At 37.6% G+C, this 22,888-nt stretch overlaps 1 protein-coding gene across 1 annotated transcript in view; it reads left to right on the top strand.

Moving 5' to 3' along the window:
* The window catches only part of NKAIN2 (sodium/potassium transporting ATPase interacting 2), a 545,680-nt gene that overhangs the window by 449,604 nt on the left and 73,188 nt on the right, over window positions 1–22,888 (top strand). The window contains exon 4 of the mRNA XM_059835455.1: window positions 20,192–20,392. Within this exon, the coding sequence (XP_059691438.1) occupies window positions 20,192–20,392 (201 nt within the window). The remainder of the gene's footprint in view (window positions 1–20,191; window positions 20,393–22,888) is intronic.

The following is a 22,888-nucleotide window of genomic DNA, read 5'->3' as shown; positions in this document are numbered from 1 at the left end:
AGGGAGGAGAGTGAAAGAGAAATGGCAAGACATTAGGCCTTTTGTTTCCTCCTTACCAAGCATATTGTCTCAAATACATATTCAAGTTGTTTCAGCCACCCTTTTTACCAGGAAAAGGGTAGTATTATACTACTTGCCAGAGCAAAGGAAGTAGAAAATGAATTATGACCCTAAATGCAAGGAAGATGTGAGATGGCTTTTTTATGTAGTCAGAACCATGACACCTTTATTTTGTTTAGGTTAAATACTGATAGCCACATAGTCACAGCAACGTGGATCTTACTGCACAAGCCCATCCAGGGCCTCTAAGCAAGTGGCTGAATTATTTTGTGCACCTTCTTAATTAATACTGTTACGTAAAATTAGCTAAATTAAAGCTAACCAAGGCACATACATCTAAGCCGCAAACTCACACTGAATTTCAGTGTCACAAGACAAACTTTTCCTCTTTGAGTAGCTCAGTTGGTGTGAACCTGCATACAAAGCCCACGCTGAAATAACTCATATGTCAGTTTGTAACCTAATTATCATAATGACTAGACGATAGATGGGATTCCAGTAGAGATTATTAAACTAAATATTCATTAGACCAATTGCAGTACGGTTATCTAAGAAAACTCAGGGTCTGGATCAGTTAAAATAGAATTAGAATTTACTTATTTTTTAATACACAATTTCCTGATCACAGCAGAATCTACGAGATGTACTCAAGATTTCTGAGAATAAATATTGCTTATGCAGTATGGCGCTAATGGTGTTGAAAGGAGGGTTGAATGATAAAGATTCTGCTCTGAATTTATCAGATGTGTTGAAGCAAACATTATATACCAATGTTATTTTTTCTTGTCCATAGTTCTTTTATATAGAGGTGACTGGTCCTTCTACTCTTTGTTTTCAGTGTACGTATTGCATTTACAACATATGTATCAGTACGCTCTGTTACCTTCCTCTGCTTGGTCAGATTTCAATGTCATTTTACCAGACCTGTAGTTTTCCAGGCCAATGTGTATTTCTATACTCAAATGTTACTAAAGTGAATGAAGCAGAAACAGAAGTCATATTTTAGAGAGATTTTGCATTAAATTAGACAGTTTTCTTTTTACTGATCCAATTGTGATGATTTGAATATATTAACATCAGGGAGTTTGCTAATAAGTATTTTCAACAAGCTTTATACTCTTTCTGCATACTAAACTAAGGAAAGAAGTTCATTGTCTTGATAGATTAATTTGAAATATATTTCTAACTTAGACATCAGATAAATAAAGTTAGCTTTGACTATGATTTGCTGACAGTAATACAGTAAACAACACATTAAAAGATTAAACTTTTCACAGATTCCATATTGTTCATCCTTTTCTATGCATTTTTTAAAAAACCTTGATAGAATGAATGAAAATGTTTCACATATGCACTTGATCAAAGGAGGTATTGTTCACTTTTGATTTAAGGCAAATGAATATGTACTTGTCTTTTCCTTCTATGGGCAGATTAAGACCAGTGCATAGAGACTTTAGGGTTGGTGTTCACTGGTGAATAGCTTCAATGGGGCTTTAAAGAAAAGTACCTAATTTATTCAAGTCCAGATAAAGCCATCTCTTTTGCACTCAGAACATCATAAGCAAGTGAAAACAGAATTTTAATGTTTGTCCCAACATAACCTTTATGTATAAACACGTGCAACGGAACAGTAGTGGCTGCTACTTTTACAAGATGACTATTGAACATACAACATACACACAGAGATATACAAAATATCCTCAAATTAACAGTGTGTATTTGTAGCCAGGTACTCAGACACATATAAACATATACATATCTGTTAGGACACATGTCATTGTTTTTTCAATTTCAGGAAATCAGCAAAAAGTATGCATTGAGGAGGACAAGAAAGAGATTTCAATATTTCGATGAATGGAGCTTAATTCAACTACATTTACATTAACACAAGCTTTTCCCCTCGTATCAGAAGAACTTGGATAAGGTTCTCTTCCAGCCCCAGGAATATCAAGAAAAACAGTAAATAACCCAAATTATCTTGTACCTCTTTGAAGTTCAGGCATTTAGATTATGGTAGTCATTGAGGCCAGTGGAAAATTGTTGTTTCCTTACAAGACACTTTATCACAACTATCTTTGGCACCTGTAAAAACAGGAGGGTTAGCAGTTGCCCTCTTAGCACTACCTGCTCCTCTCCATTGACTATAACTCAACCAGGGAGGTAGCTTCGACTAGATACCTAACTTTTAGAAGGTTAAAGTTAAGTGAGTTTAATCCTGCCCTAACTTTTAGTACTACAAATTTTAGGGGCATTTACTGTATTTGCTATGCTCATTGGTAGCCTAGTACGTAAGTTATACAAAATGGAATCATATCTAGTAAAAGATGTAATTAAGATATAAGTAAGAGAAGCCCCAACAAGAGACTTCAATCTATTCCCTGATGTAGGTTATTGTACCAAGAGGTTGATGTCATTGACAGATGACAGGGGTCGTTGTTCACTGATTTCACTCATTGTCCTTCCTTATATAGAGAGAGAAAGTGAGTGTAAGTATGTGTATACATGCTCACACATGTATATAGGTAGTGATATATATCTGTTTGCCTGTATCTCTGCATCAGTTCGGTTCTGAACATTTCTCCTAAAGATAATTATTCTTAACAATGTAGAGACAGACCCAGGCAGATTTTCAGTTATATTATGCAATGTAAAGGTGGCAGCTTAAAGAACTTGATGCCATTTTTTAGCAACGGGCAGAGACCTTCTTCTGTTTCTGCAATCCATAGTTTTGGTGTGAATGGTTAAACAATGTGCAGGGCTTGATAAATAAATGAAGCTCTAACTCTATAAAATATATCCAATAACTATCCCCTCACTGATAAGATTTTCCATCTCATCTGATCAAGGAGTTTGCAATCTTCCATTTGGGTTTTATCAAAGATTTAGTTCTATCTTGTTACAGATCATTTCCATGTTTAGTCAAACTGTCTGCTCTGTATCAGAGGAATAATATACCTCTAAGAAAGTAATAACCGGATTTTAATAGGAAATGTAAAGTATGATTGTTCACTTTGATTCATCATTCAGTGGTAGTATCAGTAACTCCGTTTCATAGAATTATATCCAGAGATCCAGTGAAAGTGTTTATCAGTACCGAGCAAACACTGCCGCTAATGACTGATTTAGAGAGTTGCAACATTGAACAGAACATGGCCCTTGCACGTAGAACAGGAATCATAAACTTTGATCTGCTTGTTATCAGGAAGACATATTCTATATTAGTCCAATGTTTAATATCTAATTTGAAGCTAGCAATAGGAGCCTTACCTGCTGATATTTCAAAAGCATATGAACTCTGTGCAGGGATCAAGACACACTGCATCTAATACATCCCTAGGCATGTTACATGAATATTGGCTGATAATTACAGCTAATAGCAAAGGATGTTAAGTAGAGACTGGAATTATTCAGGATAACGATCACAACAGGTATGATGGCAGCTAAGAAATGGAATAACACTGAGTAGGAAGTTAAGACTTAACAGATATGAAAATTGTCATCTGAAAATGGAAACTAGGAAAATTACTTTCAGGTTCATACAAAGAGAGCAGAACTTATACACGATTACCTGTCTCACTAACCACAGACTAAATTAATTACAGGTAGGCTCACTTTTGCAAAATCTAGAAGATATCCAGGGCCGCTTTGTTTGCAAGCAGATTTAAATTTAAAGATTCAAAATCAAGTGATATCATATCTTAATCTTCTGAATAAAACATGACCCAAACATGCTCAATACTGCAAGCTATTTCTGATTCCAAAAATTTCATTTGTGTTACTGTATTTTAACAAGTCATTTTAAGATTACAGTGAACATTAAGAGATGCTAAGCTTCAGGAAATTCCACTGGCTTCAGGTTTAAGTGGGAAAAAATTTCTGGAACCTATTTTATCCCTATTCTGCCCATTTAATAAAAACACCTTATCAAACTTATTGGACTTCATTTTTTAAATTCTGACTGTGTCCCAAATAAAATTTGTCATTTTCATCTCTCTGAACGCTTGAATACTTGTTTATAGCATTATTTTTCCACCTACTATTGATATCTTAAATGTGTTTTTTTCTGTATCTGAGACTTTTTTATAACTGAGCATTCATGACTTCCTCTTATTCTTTGTGGCAATTTAACATTTATGTTCAAGCTAATGCTGCCAAAACAATCCCAGGTGCATTAAATTTCCACACTGTCTCCTTTTACTGAATCTGTAGTTTTCAGTTTGCAAACCAATTCCTCTTTACAGAATTAGATAACAGTTAGTTGCCTGCAAAATTTATAGCTTTTTAAATTTTTTTACTTTTTTTGTGGCTACTTAAATCAACTTCATCATGCCTAATATGAATTCTGCAGAAAGTTTTGATATTACGAATACAGTATGTCTCTTGTCTTCTTTCTAGTTTTTGTGGTGGGTTATCAGATGCTTGTCAGAGAAGCTGGTGGTTAGTTCCAGTGTGAAAGCTTGGAAGTTTGGAGTTTTAATCCAGAGCAGTACAGCCACAGCAAAATGCTGGCAGAAAGCTGGGAACTGACTACAGTACTGCCGCAGTTCCTGGAGGTCGCAGGCACCCATCAATCAACCATTTAGTTGATTGACCTAGAAATAAGTTTTCCAGTATCACAGACCCCCAGGAACCTTGTTTCAGAGTCCTCAAATTTCATAAGCTACATGAGTTCATAGCTGGTTAATGCCAAGTTTCCAAAAAGCTCAAGAAGTTTTGGAATCATACATACATGTCAAAGCAAATAATCTTCTTAATTTTCAAGCAGAATTTCAGTATTCTTCCAAAGGAAATTCCACATTATATATTTAACTAAACCAATTCTTTTCATGCATGAGGGAATTTCCAACTTATCAAATAGTTGTTCTAATACCAGGTATTTCCAGGTGAAGTGTCCTCTTAGCACATCTAACTTCAGAAAACATGCAGTTGGCTCGCAGGTTATACATATATGGAATATTATTTATTTTTCATCTGATTTATATATATTCCAGGGTATCTATACTTCCGGTTTAATTTCTTAAGTATATGGAGTTGAATTGAATGCAGATATCTACCTTGGGATTAGTATCTAGATCTGCTCTAAAGCCAAAGGACTTGCAAACAAAGAACATTTTAAGGTGTGATTCACCTCATACTGAAGAAGATTTCTACACCTGGTGAGATGATCCATACCCTGAAAGTGCCTTTTCAGCTCCATTGACTATATGGTTGACCAGCTCAGAATTAGACAACCAAAGCTAGAGAAATGCATTCCAGCCATTACAGGTCATACTCTTTTTCAAGAGTTCCACAGAATGGACTGTGCAGTACTATAGGAATCATCCTGTCAAAAGTTGGGGACCTAAGAAAGAAGAAAATTTTTATAGAGAGTCATTCACTTAAAATTACTTCTATAAACAAGGCTCCCTTTTCTTGCATTAAAACTGCTCATATCTGTTAGAAAACTCCAGGGAAAAGTGTTATATTTAAATTCAGTTGTTTATGCTGTACATGTTGCGTACTTCCAATTATTATATTAAATATATCAAATCTCGATGGAATGACTGGTGATAAGTGTTACATATTTATAAACATTATATATTCCCAGAACCATGTTTTCAGTCATTATAATCATAGATTCACATTGCTGAATGACTCAGTAGGTCAATTAGTTCATGTCCCCAGCCTAAATACGTATGAAAACATGACAGAAGTTTGTCTATCTTGCTCTGAAATGCCAGCAGCGATAGATCACACAGACTCCCCAGGCAGTCCTTTCCAGTGATCTCCTCTCCCTTGGCTTCAGAAACTTTTTTCCCCAAGATCTAATTTGTATCCTCTTTGCAATGTAGTCTAGTTCCTTGGCCAATGATGGGTGTCTCTCCATCATAGGCAGGGAAACAGGTTACTCGGTTCTTTTCTACAGCTGATTATGCTCTCAGTCTTCTCTCTTCTGAGCTAGGAAACCCTAGTTCCTTCTATATTTCTTCATAGGTCTTGTTTTCAGACATCTGCTCATTGTAATTGCTCCCCTCTGGCTCCTCTCCAGTCAGTCCACAGTTTTTCTTGAAGTCTTTTGAGCTGAAGCCTTGCCAATACTAAGCTAACATGAATTGCATCAGTGCTGCAGACTGCCCTCCGGTTTATACAATCCAGAAGGATGACTCGTTTTCTGCAGCCACACAACAGTCTTGACTTCTAGTCAGTTTGTGAACCGTGATAACCTTCCACTCCCTTGTGAGAGAGCAATGCCCAGGCTGTTGTTACCCGTGCTGTGTTTGCACGTTTAGTTATTTCACCCTAAGTGTCGTACTTTCCACTTGTCCTTGCTGAATAGCACTTTCCAGGACAAATCTCAGGTTTCTCAAGATGATTTTGAATTCTACTTCTTTTCTAAAACATACTTGCAATCTCTCAGTATACACTTAATAAGTCTTTTCTCTTTTCAATCATTCATGTAATTAATCAAAATATAATAGTATTGGACTCACAACAGACCACAACATAGCATCACTTAATACTTCTTTCTATTATGACCATGAACTATTGAAACTTCTCTCTGGATATAGTTTTCCTTTTTGGAGAATGCCTTGTGGGTAGGTCAGAACAAAAATGGTTTTGACAACATTAAACTTTGTCTCATATGACATTCTCTTCAGTATGCTAAGGAATCACAGTATATTTACCAAAATCAGCAGGAAAACCATACCCAGAATGAAAAAGCTACCCATGCCACCATCAGTATGGAAAGATCTATTAATGAGTTCAGTGTACGTCTTGGAAAGTGTTTATCTAAATGTCTGGTCTCAGTGTGACAAATTTAACCTCTGTGAGAGTCCAATTAATTTAATGGAATTATCGGCAGTACAAAAATGAAATAAATTCGGAACTTATTTTGGATTAAGCTGTAAGTCTCTACAGGTTAAAAGACTGAAAAATATGTGAGGGTAACTTAAGGATGAAGTTTTACAGGATGATGTGTGCTCAGCTCAGGTGACACATCAGTGTGTAATTAATACTATAGGGCTGAGGTGCACTAGGGCAGAACCAAGGAGTTTGTAATTTCCTAACTTTTGAGGACTAAACTATGTAATCTTTATTTTCAGGTTTAACTCTGCCATTCATTTTTGAGACTAGATCCTTTTTTTATTTAAGAGATGTATGCCTTAAATGTAATAATACTTTATAGACCACTCTTTCAGATTAAATTAAAGCGTTTATTTTAGGTTAGAAGCATATAGGGCTTTACTGCTACTTTCTCCAGGCAAATTCAACTCCTGGTGAAGTCAGAATTGCACTAATGTACATCATAGAAAACTGCTCTCATGCTAGGAATTCAGGGAAGCTTTAATACTTCCAATGCTTTTGTTCAAGAAAGAAAAAAAAATCAGTGATGTTGATGTAAAAGCTATGTGTCTTTGTGTAAACAAAAGATCTCTCTTATAAGTATTTTATGAGTTTTACTCCAAGGAAAGAGACAGAGCACATGTGGTATATCACTGGCACTTCATAGTAAAGTGATTATATAGATACTGCAAATATGAATTATTTATTGAAGTTTATATAGTTTTCCATTGGGCACATATACATTTCCTTGAAAATATTTTTACCCAGTCTATATTTAATAAACCAGATATACTATATTTATTCCTTGACCAAAAAGAATGAACGCTACTTCTTTGAATTCACAGTATTTTGCAATATTCTTAAGCACCAGGAAATCAAAGAAGAGCTCTCTGTATCACTCTTCCCCCTGAGACTGTTCTGTTGTGTATACCAGCTTTCCAATTCAAAGTAATAAAAGCATCGATCTTCTAACATCTTGACAGTGGAGTTCCTCTAATTCTGCATTAGCACTAAACACAAACAAAAAATTTAGTATAAACAGCCCCAAGAGACACTTCAACCAGATTTCTGCATTTCCCTGGGCTAAATCAGCTCCTGAAAACTTAATTTAAGAAACTGACACAGACACTACACTTAGAATGGTAAATCTACTCCCCGTCAGTTTCTTAAATAAAGTTTTCAATCACTGATTCAGTCTACAGAAATAGAGCTCTGTTCTAGTTACTCCTCTTAAGCTACGCTCATTAAAGATCATTGCTCCTAGTGTTTCATCTTGGCTGGAAACTGGAGGGTCTTTGGATAGAGAGCTGGATACTGAAGAGATTTTCTTAAGTGAAATTTTAGCTAGCCAGCATGAAATGCTTGCAAATAAAATATGCACACCTAAGTACTGTAATTATATGATTCAAATTGAATGAATGCAAGGGAAAGAAAACATTTTGAAATAAATCTCTTAAATTTTTGAGTGCTTTCATTTCTTTATTCCCGGTTACTTGTGGTATTTCATTGGCAAGATAGAGAAGAGTCCTAATTGTAGCTGCATCATTAAAAATCTCTACAAAACCTTTGGGGCCAATATTTATGCCACTCCAGTGCAACCTTTTCCTTCCCCATCTCACTGAAGGAGACATGGCCAGGTTGTATCAAGGCAGAAAGCATGTAAGCTAAAAATCTATTCTTCGCTTCTGGAAGTATATTTTCCCTGCAGATTAGCGTGCAAGTCAGACTTGAGTTGCTGTGCTTTTACTACTGACATGCTCCCTAGTATGTTATAATAAGACTTTGATATTCATGCTGCAGGAAGACAATCCATTCTGTAATCGGGCTTGTTTGTTTGTTTGTTTGGCTCATTTTTTGTTTGTTTTTTGACAAACTGCAACAACACTTCTAAGTATTCAAGGAAAGACACTTTGAATCACAAAATGACAGTTTGGAAGGTCACCTTGTGCAATTCCCTTCACAAAGGAGGGCCAATTAAATGCCATTGTTCAGGTGCTTTTTTGGTCAAATTTTGAATATCTCCAAGGATGGAATTTTTACCTCATCTCGGGCACCTGTTCTAGTGTTTGGCCATTCTCATGGTTAAAAAAAAAATAAAAAAAATCCTTGCATCTGGGCAGAGTTTACTGTGTTCCGACTTGCATTTGTTACCTCTTGTCCTTCTGCTGTGGACGTCTGAGAGGAGCCTGGCTCTGCCTTCCTTAGGCCCTCCCATTAGGTAGTTACAGGCAGCAGTAGCATCCCCACAATCCTTCTGCTATTAATGCTGAAACGGCTCTGTTCCCTCATCCTCTCCTCAGACGTCCTGTGCTCCAGCCCATAACTAGCTTGGTGGCCTTTGCTGGACTGGCTCTGGTATGTGCCTCTCTCTCTTGTACTGGGGAGCCCCGAACTGGACCCAGCCCTCGAGGTGGGCTCTCACCAGTGCTGAGCAGAGACAAAGGATCACCTTCCTCAGCCTGCTGGCGACACTCCTCCTAATGCAGCCCAGAATGTTGTTGGCCACCAGGACCCCCAGGTCCTTTCCTGCAGAGCTGCTCCCCCGCCAGTCAGTGCTCTGCCACAGAGAGAGCTCGATTCTCATTGAAAAGTGAGCAAACTACCAATGGTCCTGTGTGAGAGCGGAGACCCCCCACATTCAAGCTGTCTTGGGACCCATCAATGTAAATTTGAACTGAAAGGCAATCTTCCCTTTTGCACAACCCTGTGAGATGGAGCAAAGCATCCAAACATAAGTCTTCAGCAACAGTGGAGCTGACGCCTGACATGAACTGTCACTGAACTGTCGTTAATACATAGCTGATCTAGGAATTAATTTTTAAGGGTGCCTGCCAGATACTAGATCCTACTTCTCAATTAATAGGGTTTTCTGTGTTGTCTTTCGTAAAATATCTCTTAAATATTGCGCTCTAATACCTGAAGTAAAAAGCAGGGACAAAGAGTGTTTAAAAGAGGAAATATTTGGATCACTCTGTATTATTTTTCTTTATATTAATTTTAATTTAACTGTTAAAAAGAGAATAAAGCTTTTACAAGACTACACTGGAAAATACAATACCAAACAACATTTGTCACATCATTAAATAACATGGTTTATTTGTTAACCACTACATCTTCCACAAAATACCAGACGAAAATATTTGTATCTAAGAGGAAAGAGAATTAAATCACAAGAAACAAAAGCTGATGTAAAGAGTTTTAGGAAGAAATAGTGCGATATCTGGAAAATAACTTGTTACCACCTAACAACACCATCAGTTCAAAACTGTAAACCTGCACACTGAATCCACATAATACTTTTTGTACATCTTATGTATATTATACAGGCTGGTATATAGGTTGTACGAACTGGTGCTAAGTATAAGATTAGCAAAATAATGGATCTTTTTATTGAGGAGGTTTTGCCATCTTAAAGTAGGTGTTCTTGCATTATATATAAGAACACATATATTCTTACATATGCAGGTAGTCCTCTATGCTTTAGCAGCATTGCATGCCACGTAGTCAACACCTAAAAGACTGACAGGCTATTCATCTATGGATTAGTACCTTAACTGGTTTAAATTGCCACAGTTTCTTTTGCAGTACATGAGGTACTTTCCTTCAAACTAGCTAAAAAATCTAGCATGACATCATGATATTATTCGTCAGGGTGAGCTTCTGAAAACTTAATAAAAAACATACATTTACCCAAAGTTATGCACTGAATCTTTTTAAATGGCTTTGAATTGTTCTTAGGAGGCTGCAATTTACTAAAGCAGTGGGCATTGTCACGTCTTAGCAATATTTCACAAGAGGACAGGACACGTACTTGAAATGTTTGCTAACACCAGCTTGTTTGATATTGTAGTTTGTTTATTAATGTAGGTGACAAAGTTTCTTTTTAGTCTGTTTCCATAAGACTTGTAACATCAGAATAGAAGTTTGTGATTAGCTTATTTTTTATTTCTGAACCCAGGATTTGAACCCGTATCACCTACACTGCATATGTGGGAGTGCTAACATTTCCCAGTTTGCAAATGCAGCCTAAGTGGCCTAATAAGTCAAGTTTGGAGAAGTGTAATATTTTCTCCTGAAAATGTTGAAACACATTTTTTGCAGTGTTGTTCACATTCCTGTTCTTTTCATTTTGAAAGCTAAAACTAGCTAAAACTGGAATTCCTGAGTAGCCTCATTATTCAAAATTATTTCTGAGGCACAGTGTAGGGAAAAAAAAAGAATTATCAGCTCTAGAAGAGGAGAAACTGTGCACCTTGTTTCTTAGAAATAATTCAAATAATTCTCAAATGCAGGAAGCAGCCAATATACAAAACATCTGTAATTCACTCTGTGAATTCACTGTGTACAAGATAAGTTTGATCTTATTATTTCTGTATTTAGATGACAGTAGTGGCTAATCAAATTAGTTTTAATAAAACTAATCTGTGGCCCATGCTGAGTGACATAATATCACACCACAAAAAGAAAGAGCAATTTCACCTACTGTTAAATTAATTACTGCATGTAAAGTGAAGAGTTTGATTTATCAAATCTGAATATAGCCTTAGGTATTCTAATAACCATCATCACCTGCAAGGACATGAATGAACTCTTTATGAACTAAAGTTTATCAGAGTCATATAACGTGTTCCTGTGACAAATGTCTTTTTCATTTTGAAAAAAAATAGAACCTTTCAGACAGGTACTAAAGGTGGTTTTCAAAGTCTGTGGGCTAAGTATAGCTCAGGCAAAAGGAGCTCTTGCCACACATGAGCACCGAAAACTGGGACACAAGTTTTCCTATGTCACCTGATGGAGTTGCAGCTGTGCAATCCCTTAAAATTGGTAAAAGTCACATCTAGGTGTAAAATGTGTCAAACTAATGGTCAGAAATGTCCTTGCTGTAAATTTTCAGCAGTGTTGCAATTGAGACTGCGACACACAGGCTTTGTGCTGAGTGTGTATTGGTGTGGCTTCACTGATCTGACTTTTGTTTTACTGGCCCAAATTTGCAAGCTACGTGAATGCTGTACAGCTTCAGATCTGAATCTAATTCTGTGGATGATGACATTTATCAGCCTGGTCAATAGTGGAATAAGTTATAGTGAAAGACCCTGAAATAGTCGATGCAGGATAGTTATTCCACACCATTTCTTGAACAGGGGTAAGGGCTATATGGAGATAACCCACACTTCCACTTCTGCCTCTGTGCTTCCTTACCATCAGTCTGTGGCTGACTTCCTGCTCAACATCTTATCTAGGTTCCCTAAGCAGCTTTTCAGAGTCCTTCAGGAATACTTAGCACTCTCGTTCAACTGGGTCCTTTCTATAGACTGCAGAGGAATTCAAACCATTTAAATCTGGCTATTTTATTTCCTACTGAGAATGCAGGTGGGTTGTGAGGACTAGCTATGCATTTTAAATTGATGCTTTAGCTCGTTGCAACCTACCCACAGAAGTAAACCCTTTTGAAAATATTCACCTGGTCTAGATTTGAATCAAACTGACTAAGATGACTCCACATACCTTTTAGTCATTTCCTGACTCATCCAGGCTTCTTTTTAATTACTCTGAAATCTTAATGCATATAAAATCACTGCTGGCTAGAAGTGCTTAGACTACAGAGTATTAGGTACAACATGTATTTATCCTTGGCCTGGTATTTCATGAAGCCCTTCTGCATGACAATGATCTCATGTTTCCTAAAACCACTTCTGGGATAACACTGTTTCTGTGGTCTGAGAACTCTCTTCAAGTCTACTTACTGTTTCCTGCATGCGCTGCAGGTTATAGATTTTTCTAGATTTGACAGCAGAGGCTTATTCAGACAAAAAAACATTCTTCACTGTAGACATGAGGTCCAGCCTAGGGTCATGAATGAATTGAGCTGTTTAAAGCAAAAAAAAATAAATAGACAAGATAATGATTTATATTTTAAAAGAGAGTAAAAAGTCATAGGAAACAGAAAACGAAGGTTTGTCACAGTACACATGCATTTTGGTTTACAGCATCTAACACTATGTAATAACCAACGCCAAGGGACACTGAACAAACCTCGTCAGCTGGAATTTCTTTCTGCATACACTCTATAAACCTACTGATGTTTAAGTTCTACACCATACACTTCTGCATCCTTCCTTACTAAATGTTGGACCATGCAAAATTTTGCCTAGGACAGAGATGATGAAGGAAAGTATTCTTGAGGTGGTTTGGCAACTCAGTAAACCATTTATTCTAGAAAAGGGAAGCATTTTAAGGACATTCATTTCATCCTGTTATTTTACTCAAGGCCTAGACCTTTCTGTTTGCAGCCAGCAGAACTCTGTTCCCAGCTTACTGGAAGCTCTGCATAGTCTTTTGGATATTATCCAAATATACGATGTCCTTGTGCTTAGAAGGGTTTTATTTAGAAATAAGAGGTTATTTATATTTGTGTCTGCAAATACTAAGCACTATTGATCTGTGTATTTGCCTGCGTAAACCAAGACAAGAGTTATACCTCCTTTACCATTTAAAAAGAAGAGGAAAAAAAATCTGTCCCGAGAGGCTAAAAGACTTAAACTTCTTTAAAAGCATTATGGCTTACTCATAAAAAGCTAGTACTGATATATTGTGAAAGCAGTGAAATCATGTGTTTTCAGTTCAAAATGAGCCACCAGGGTTATGGAACCATTCAGAACATTCCCTTCGGAAAGAGATCCAGAAGCACATTGAGTTTAATACAATCACAAAATTCTTTGCTAGTTTTGTTTTGTGGAACACAGCTTTGGTGTGGGAAAAGAGACCATGTGCCACCACCTTGTTTCCAGCTCTGGACCCCGGCCCTAAATCAGGCCTCTCAATTCCACCCCGAAGCAGAAACTTTACTTTCTATGATATCTGTGGGATCATAATCTTCTGGTACCCCAGTAAATATTTAAATTGCATCTTTGTACCTTCAGGTACAAACTTCAGAATAGATTTGTCTTTTGGAATGAAAGAAGCGAGTTTTTGTTCTGGTTAATAAGATCCCATGCCCATCACTAGGGATAGAACAATGTCGATCACCTGAGGCTGGAAAACTGGCCACTGTACACTCACATTAACAAGTTTGGAGGCAAGCTGTTTTCCTTAGAGACTAGCAATTTGTCAAAACTGAAACTTTTCAAAACAAGATATTACATTTGACTCAATTTCCTTCAACAAATTTTCTCAATTCCAGAATGATATCCCTGATTACTCCACAGTGAGAAATAAGTAAGATTCCACAGAGTTAGCTACTATTCTGGGATGTGAGTGCCTCTGGTCAGCTGCCTATTTCAGTTATCATTGAACAAGCTTAAATCCTCCAGAAAGTCATTTTCCAAGAAATTACAAAAATTCTAGTGCTCAAGATCTTTGCTAAATATGTACAAGAGCTAAATTAAAATTTCTGTGTGATAGCACAGGGACTGCAACTTCTCAGTCCCAGTGATAAGTGACATTGGGCTACTGGGATGGGCTTAATTCTCTTGTTCTGCAGAAAAAATATTCAAAGGATCTTAGCCCAGAACATTCTTAATCTAAAAATATTCTGTTTAAATATGAAAAATATTCATGGGATAGTAATAATCATTTTAACCTTGCAAGTCAAACTGAAAGTTTCTACTTTCTTTTTATGATATTTTTATTTGAAGAACTATATAGATAGAAACTTTTTGAACAAAGATGTTAATGAAAAATGTTGATGCCACTGAACTGATTAAATTAACATTCTGGAGTTTGGCAAGTATCTTTTTTTTTAATGAGTTGAAACAGAGCAGATTAAAATTGTTAGGTTTGTCAATGTACATAGTCCAATACTAAAAAATATGATCTTAATTAAGATACATTGATTGCAGCTCTAACAATTTCTTAAGATTATTGATAAGTATCATGTAATGGAATAGTAAGCAACAATGTCAACCCCTGTATAGTAGTACCTATGCTTTTTGAGGACTATTTTGTAGTATTTTATTAATATAACACTCCAGTTTCATTTTAGAGAAGAAAATCAGGACACCTGAGTCATCTCTTTCTTTCATGCTGGTATCTTTATAACTAATTCAATGAAATCTTCAGAAGTACATTGGAAATCACTTCAGATACACTTGGAACATTTTTAACAGAATACTGAGAAAAACTAATAGCGAGACAATTTTTGCTGGTTTTCAGGTAGGAACTTCAGAAGTAAATCTGTTGGGTGGATTCAGACTGGTTAAACCTTACCTGCTTAATGACACATACGTAAATCAAATTCCATATCCACTTTGGAATTATACTGGTATGAAATAGTTTTGTAAGAGGAAATTAAAGAATAGGATTCTAGGTTACTGAAAAAAAAAATATTCAAATGAAAGGGAAAGCATCACACACATGCAAAATAGTGGAAAGGCTAAAAATCAGTTCAGATGCAACAGGATAACAAAAGATCAGGAATTTCAAAGATCCACGATCCCTACACAATTACACAATAATTATTTCCTCTATATCAATTGTGGATTAAAAAGCAAAAGACAAAAAAAAGACAAAAGAAAAAAGAAACACAGCTTCCAAGCTCTATTTTGATCCTTCAGTGAGGGCAGTTTTTTTCTTTAGATAGGAAAAGGTTTGCTTGCCCGAAAAAATGGTACTGCCTCATGGGAGCTGGTTTTAGTGGAAAAGTGAGATAACAGAAAAAAAAAAAATGCCTGTAGAGGCCTCTGTGCAACCGAGTCATCTGGAACTACAAATGCTTTCAGACCCTGATCTTTTATCACTGAAAACTTGTGTGATAGTTCAGTCTCCAAGCAGCCTGTTCTTGCTAGTTTGAGTTTGAAAAATGAAACAAGTGTTTACATAGTTGTATTTGACAAAACTTGTACAGAAGCTTGGCAGGTTTGCACAGATTTCAGTAACTCCTAATTAGAAAAATGGAAGAAACTTACTTGCCATGACACAGCAAGCCACAACCATTGAAGTCAGTACAATTTAACTTCCCTGAGTCTGCGAGATCTCCCAGACTTTCAAAGAGAATCACCCTGAATCACTGCTGCCTCTTTTTTCTCTTGGCATTGTGTTTGGGATCTCCAAGCTGCACCCAACAAAAATCATTGAGAGAGTAATATATTGTAATTGCTACATAGAGATAGTATACTTACTAATATGTACTATTGGTAATACAATACACACAGAGCTGTCTTCATTTTGAGCACTGCTGTCCTCCTGCTGCTTCTTAATGCAAAGAAGATTGTATTAATTTCTGGCAGCTTTTACAAAGCTTTCTGCTGCCATGTTCTGTCATCAGCTGTCCTCAGCCAGAAAATGTTATGTACTGTGCAGTTAACCGCAGCAAAAGTTGTTATCTACCATACTAAACACAAGCACAAAATCATCGGAGCTCAACATTTTTTACAATCTAAGCTGAAATAAAATTACAGACTTAATCTGAAGACGTCTCAGTTTATAATCTCTGAGATCTGTCTATGACACCGCCAAACTCTAGCCTTTGTCTAATCCAGCAGTACTTCTCCTGAGCACTACAAATACCAGCACATCTTAAGAATATCAGCAAAGATGTCCTACTAAATATTTTCCTCTATTTTTTTTCCTCCTTGATGAACAGCAAAATCTACTTTAATGCACCAATTTTCATTAACAGGCTTTACAAATACCAGCAGGATTTACAAAAGCAGTACAGTGATCATCAATAAAGCTCATACAGATGTATTTGTGTGTCCATGAAGGAAGCAGCTGTTTGTTGAATTTAGGATAATGAAATCTTCCTTGACATACAGACTGTGAACAACACCATATCAGCATGCCCAATGTGTATCAACAGCTCTTGTTAGGTTTCATAGCTTCAAGGCTTATCAGACCATTTCTCTGCATTTCCCTGAACAGTGTTTGAGCCACAGATGTTGGAAAGACAACAGACGGCAAATACACTGGAGAGTACAACAAATCCCCAGCTTCCAGTGTAGACTTTGTCTATGTCCACTAAGACTGTATTCAAACAGTGAACAAAGTAAATAGCAAGTGGAGTTTGTCCAAAAATAGCTCTAAGTGTTTTCAGCATAAGAGATGTTAAAGATAGATACGTCATCCCCTCCTTGGCTTACACAGTTCTACAAGGAGATTCAAGTCCTTCACAGTTTTCTCACTAAGAAGTAAAACTTTTTCGTAACCTGGGTGACCTTCACTACTAAACAACAGGAACTGCTCCGCTAATATGGTTGCGTATAGGGGGACATGGTTTGAAAGTTATAGGCAAGTTCAAAGCCCATAACAATTTATACCTGTGAAGGTCTAACTGTGCAGCAGCTGACTTTGTAGTGAATAGGCTCCTTCTGTATTTATTCTTATCCCACATATTTTGGGGACAGGGATTTACAGGGTCTAACTTACATGTTGGCTTGTCAAAATCTGATTTCATTATCATTCTTATTCCAGCCAAGTTTGACCTGAGCCGTGGATGATGCCTAATCTTACCAGAACCAGATTTCACATCTGCGTATAGTTTTGCTTTCTGAAGTTGACCTTGTCTGTTAACTGGTTCAATACATAATAGCCATGCTCCTTGAAAGCTTTCTCAACCACATTTTTCAAAGTTGGGGCTTTCAGTAGGATTTATTTGTTTTTACTATTATAAAGAATTAAGGAATACCACATTTCTGTGGCAGGTATCAGGTCTATTTTATGAGCAGAGGAAAGAACACAGCATTTTACTGATTACTCGGAGATAGAAATAAAATATAGATCTGGTAAAGATCTGTAATTTTTTACTGGTAAGCACTAAAAGACTATTCCTGAATGAAACAAGATTATTTAGTCCTAATCACAGCATTCAACTTAACTGCCAAAATATGATTTGAGGGCAAGGGAATTTTCTAAATAACAAAATATTTCAGCAAATCATCTAGGGATAAATTGAGGGATGGAGGAAAGCTGGACTTTGTGAAGTTTTATTTACATATGTAATTATAAATATTTTAAAGTGTGATTATATTTCCTGTGTAACTTGTGCTTTTAACGTGTAAAGTTTTGGATTACTGCACCCTTTGTAAGCAAGCATAACTGTCTTTAGAGCAATGATGTTCTAACAACAGAGCCCAGTTTTGATTTTATGTTTAGCTCCTCCTGATCCATTTTAACTTCATCTGGCAGATGCAGAACAAATACTCAGTTCCTGCAAGCCAGTTTATCCCTTTCTTTTTCAAGGAATATATTTTCCATCCCTTGTCTGCACTTTGTAAAATATGTTTAGTCCATCATGATTCTTCTTCAGATATTGCAAATGATAAAATAGAGCCAGACAATGAGTCCTATTCCTTCATGCTGCATCTCTGATAAGAGACTAGAGGTTAAGAATTTTCCGTGGTAACTAGAATGGCTTAAAGGTCTTCTGACAATAACATGATGGATTCTAATTTTAGTCATGCAGGAATAAATCCGTTACTTTAAGAAAATTATTCCAAAGATCCCCATTCTTCAACTTCTTACACCAGGTGAGAAGGCCAGTGTGTTACTGAAGGGCCGTAACAGCCCAGACTCTAGAAAGAAAAATAGTTTTCTGGCTTCATTGTGAGGTAAAAATGCCTATTTCCAAGAAACATCTGGCAGATACTTTCCAGTGTCTGCAGCTTTGGTAGGGAGCGGTCCAGAGAAAGGAGAGGTTTGTTGGGGGTGAAGACCTATAGCCATACCACAGTTAAATGTATCTATTCTTGGGAAATTTGCATAGTTTATACAAATGTTCACTGTTGCTTTGATCACCTTCAAACGCTTGAAGTTAGTTGCATGACTAAATTCACGTGAAGCATCATTCATTTTCTCATACAGCTTATTATTTGCTGGATTGGGTTGCTGTGATAATGTAGGGTAATTATTCATCGCAAAAATATTTATGGTCCTTCCTGCCGTCTGATAGCTGGGAGTGCTTATGCAGGGCAGTATTTGATTTTTTTTTTAAATGTACCAAATTTCTGTACTTTTAAACAAGAACTGCAACTTCAAGAAAAAACATTCAGCTACACTACAGTGTCAAGTGTAATCATGGATCAATTGACGTGTCAGTCATGACATTATCCAAAACCTCTCTGGATGGAGTTACCTTTGCATGTGTTAATGCAAAGAGGGAAAATAAGTGGGACTGAAAAAATGACTATTTTTAAAGGGAGGGAAATGCGGACACAACATGTCAGCTACAGAATGGCATGCTATTCCTTTTGGCATGGTAAACCTAATTAAATAGTTACATTGTAAAATCTTTATGAGAATCTTAATTATTAATGTCATCAACAGGCTGAAAAAAATGTAGGTTAGGTGTGGTTTGGCTCTGCAAAGACGTTACTTAAAAGCAATTTTTTTTGCATGACTGAGCACATGTGCACACAAACTAGTCACACTTTACAATGAAGTTACACTTACAAATTATTTATAAAGATTTGGTAAACACTGTAGGCTATTACAGAACCCACAAAGTCCATAGTTTAGTTACAACTATGTATAACACCCTCAAATGTGCAACCAAGTATAATTTATGAAAGTCCTATCCATGGTATTGTTTATGATGTATATTAATCATTTATTAATCCTTTATGAACTATTTATAAATGCAATCTTAATGGAAAGCATGGCTGACTAGTTACTCCATTGCACTAGCTGCATGAGAGTTAAAGGTTGCAGGCCTCTGCCCCTCCTTTTTAACAAGCTAAGCGGTCTTTAGACAAGGCAACACTCACTAGCTGTTTCCTTACAGACTCCTAGGAAGTTAGAAATCTGAGAGAGGCATTGCAAAGAGGTTTTGCTTGAAAGCAAATGTACAGATTCCCTTTTTTACATCCTCTCTAATATTTCAGTAGAGCTACCACAGGTCTGCTTCACCGGGTGCATGAGATAAACTCCTTGCAGATGACCCACACATATTGAAGTCTATGAAGTCTTGGTTCCTGAGGACTCTTGTTTAGTTTGGTACATCAGACCACAAAAATGTGGGCTGTATTTCTAGGAACTGAGCAGAGGAAGGTTGCTGTGTAAATGTGCACACCCATCAGTCCTTATGGTTTCTGCAGGAAAAGGGGCAATGTAACAGAAATTACTGTTATAGCCTAGGCTACCATGATGTCTAGGAACAGATCCTGGGTTGCAGGATTATTCTGCTCCAAAGCAATTCTGCCTGCCAAGATACAGCTACTTGTGCTTGCTGCAGGCAAGCTCCGCTAGCTTTCATGTGACAGTGCAGTTTTATCGCTGCTTTTTGCTTCTTCATGCATCCTGTGAAATCTCTTGCTGAGGCATTTGATACAGGAGTACCTTCCAGCGCATTAATTCTTCACTTGTTCTTTTGCAGGAAACAGATCTCATTCTGACCTTTAATATCTCAATGCATCGTTCTTGGTGGATGGAGAATGGGCCAGGCTGCACCGTGACCTCAGTAACCCCAGCCCCAGACTGGGCACCAGAGGATCATCGTTATATCACTGTCTCGGGGTGTTTTCTTGAATATCAGTACATAGAAGTGGCTCACAGTTCTCTTCAGATCTTCCTTGCAGTAAGTGTTTACAGATAGCTTCACTTCTACCACCCTTTCTAGATTTCTTCTTGCAGAACGTCATTACCAGAATAGTAGAGTATTGTAGCATTCATTCACAAACCCTGGCTCTAAGCGTTAGTTTTGTTATGAAACTCCGCTGTCTTGGAGCTAGTTCAAGACACCTGTACAGGAAAAGCTCCAACATACATGTTTACTGCTGTGAGAACCGCTGACGTGACACACCCTGTTTTCCTGACCTCCATTTTGACCATTGACTATGCCACAAATCATTTTTAGCAGGTTACGTTCAAATTACGCTATAGGATATAAGTTGTGACGTAATAAGAAGTTACAGCTTATAATCAATATGCCCAGAAGGAGAATGGGAAAGGTTCTTTCCAAAAGAACAAAATGTTATACTTATATGAAAATCAAAACCAGAAATCTTAAATCTTTTTAGGAGGATAAGAATTCACTGTTACACTGCAGAAAATTTATAAGGAATGAAAACATCTTGGTTTGGGGAAAATTGATAGTTTTTTCAACCATATTTACCTGTAATAATAATTTTCACAGAATCACAGAATCACTAAGGTTGGAAAAGACCTGTAAGATCATCAAGTCCAACCATCAACTAACACCACCATGCCCACTAAACCATGTCCCACAATGCCTCGTCCACACATTCCTTGAACACCTCCAGGGATGGTGACTCCACCACTTCCCTGGGCAGCTTATTCCAGTGTTAATTTTGCCTTATCTCTGACCTAGGTGAAAAGATGACATAGACACTGAATTAATTACATTGAATGACAATCTGCATTTTTATATTTGCTCTAGTGATACGTATGTGTTTATGCCCAGGTGGAGAAATACATGACTCCAAATAAAACTGTTACTACACATATAAATATGGACCAGTGTCTGGGTACATGACTCCCTCTATACAAATTTTTTGTTCAAGAGATGCCAATGTTTTGTCCAAAGAGGGACCATACTGGCAAAAGAGAGGAAATTTGGTTAGCCAGATCCAGAAGTTAATGTAAGGCAGTTGGACAGTCCATAACATACAATGTGGCCCTCATTTACCCAAAAAGTAAGCACCTTTTCCACCTGTTTATTCCCCAGGTTAGGTGTAAATGGACAAGTACCGGGTGAGTTCAGGACCATATATCTCTGTGTCAATATACCTCTGTTGTCAATACACCTCTGCAGGGGCTTTGTGTGTAAAAGGTTGGTGGCTGATTCACGTGAAAGCTCAGCTACCTCCCTTCAGTGGAGCCATCCCAGGCCTCCTCAGTGCTCCTCAGCTTGCCACGTTGTAGCAGAGCAAAGGGACCTGACCAAGTAGGTAGCAAGGCAGGCACTAGACAGGTCTGGAAGACAAAAGCAGCCCTTTCTCCAGATAGTTCACACCTGCAATTTTGATAAGCTACAGCTGGTCCAAAAGAGACAAAAGAAAAGTGCAACAAAATCAGTGTGAATAAGTAAATAAGATTAAAAGAGCTTTACAATTTTATTTATAAGTAATTGTTATCACTCAAGCTTAATTCATAGAATCATAGAATCATTTAGGTTGACCCTTAAGATCATCGAATCCAACCATAAACCTAACTCTGCCAAGTCCACCATTAAACCATGTCACTAAGTGCCACCTCTACACAACTTTTAAATACCTCCAGGGATGATGACTCAACCACTTCCCTGGGCAGCCTGTTCCAGTGCTTGATAACCCTTAGAAATTTTTCCTAATAACCAATCTAAGCTTCCCCTGGTGCAACTTGAGGCCATTTCCTCTTGTCCTGTCACCCATCACTTGGGAGAAGAGACCAACACCCACCTCTCTGCAACCCCCTTTCAGGTAGTTGCAGAGAGCGATGAGGTCTCCCCTCAGCCTCCTCTTCTCCAGACTGAACAACCCCAGTTCCCTCAGCCGCTCCTCATAAGACTTGTGCTCCAGACCCCTCACCAGCTTCGTCGCCCTTCTCTGGACACGCTCCAGCACCTCAATGTCCTTCTTGTAGTGAGGGGCCCAAAACTGAACACAGTACTCGAGGTGCAGCCTCACCAGAGCCGAGTACAGGGGCACGATCACCTCCCTACTCCTGCTGGCCACACTATTTCTGATACAGGCCAGGATGCCGTTGGCCTTCTTGGCCACCTGGGCACACTGCTGGCTCATACTCAGCCGGCTGTCAATCAATACCCCCAGGTCCTTTTCTGCAGGGCAGCTTTCCAGCCACTCGTCCCCAAGCCTGTAGCATTGCATGGGGTTGTTGTGACCCAAGTGCAGGACCCGGCACTTGGCCTTGTTGAACCTCATACAATTGGCCTGGGCCCATGGATCCACCCTGTCCAGATCTCTCTGCAGAGCCTTCCGACCCTCAAGCCCTTCAAAGGAGATATCCAGGCTTATTTTTCTGCTGCCTTATTTTTTGTGTGTAATGAATGATGAACAAGAAACTCAAGGAATATATAGTTCAGGCTCAATTCTGATCCTGATGCACCAAGGTT

Source organism: Gavia stellata, chromosome 2 (assembly GCF_030936135.1).
Source record: "Gavia stellata isolate bGavSte3 chromosome 2, bGavSte3.hap2, whole genome shotgun sequence".
NCBI classification, from domain to species: Eukaryota; Metazoa; Chordata; class Aves; order Gaviiformes; family Gaviidae; genus Gavia; species Gavia stellata.
This window is presented reverse-complemented; position numbering and strand designations above follow the sequence as displayed.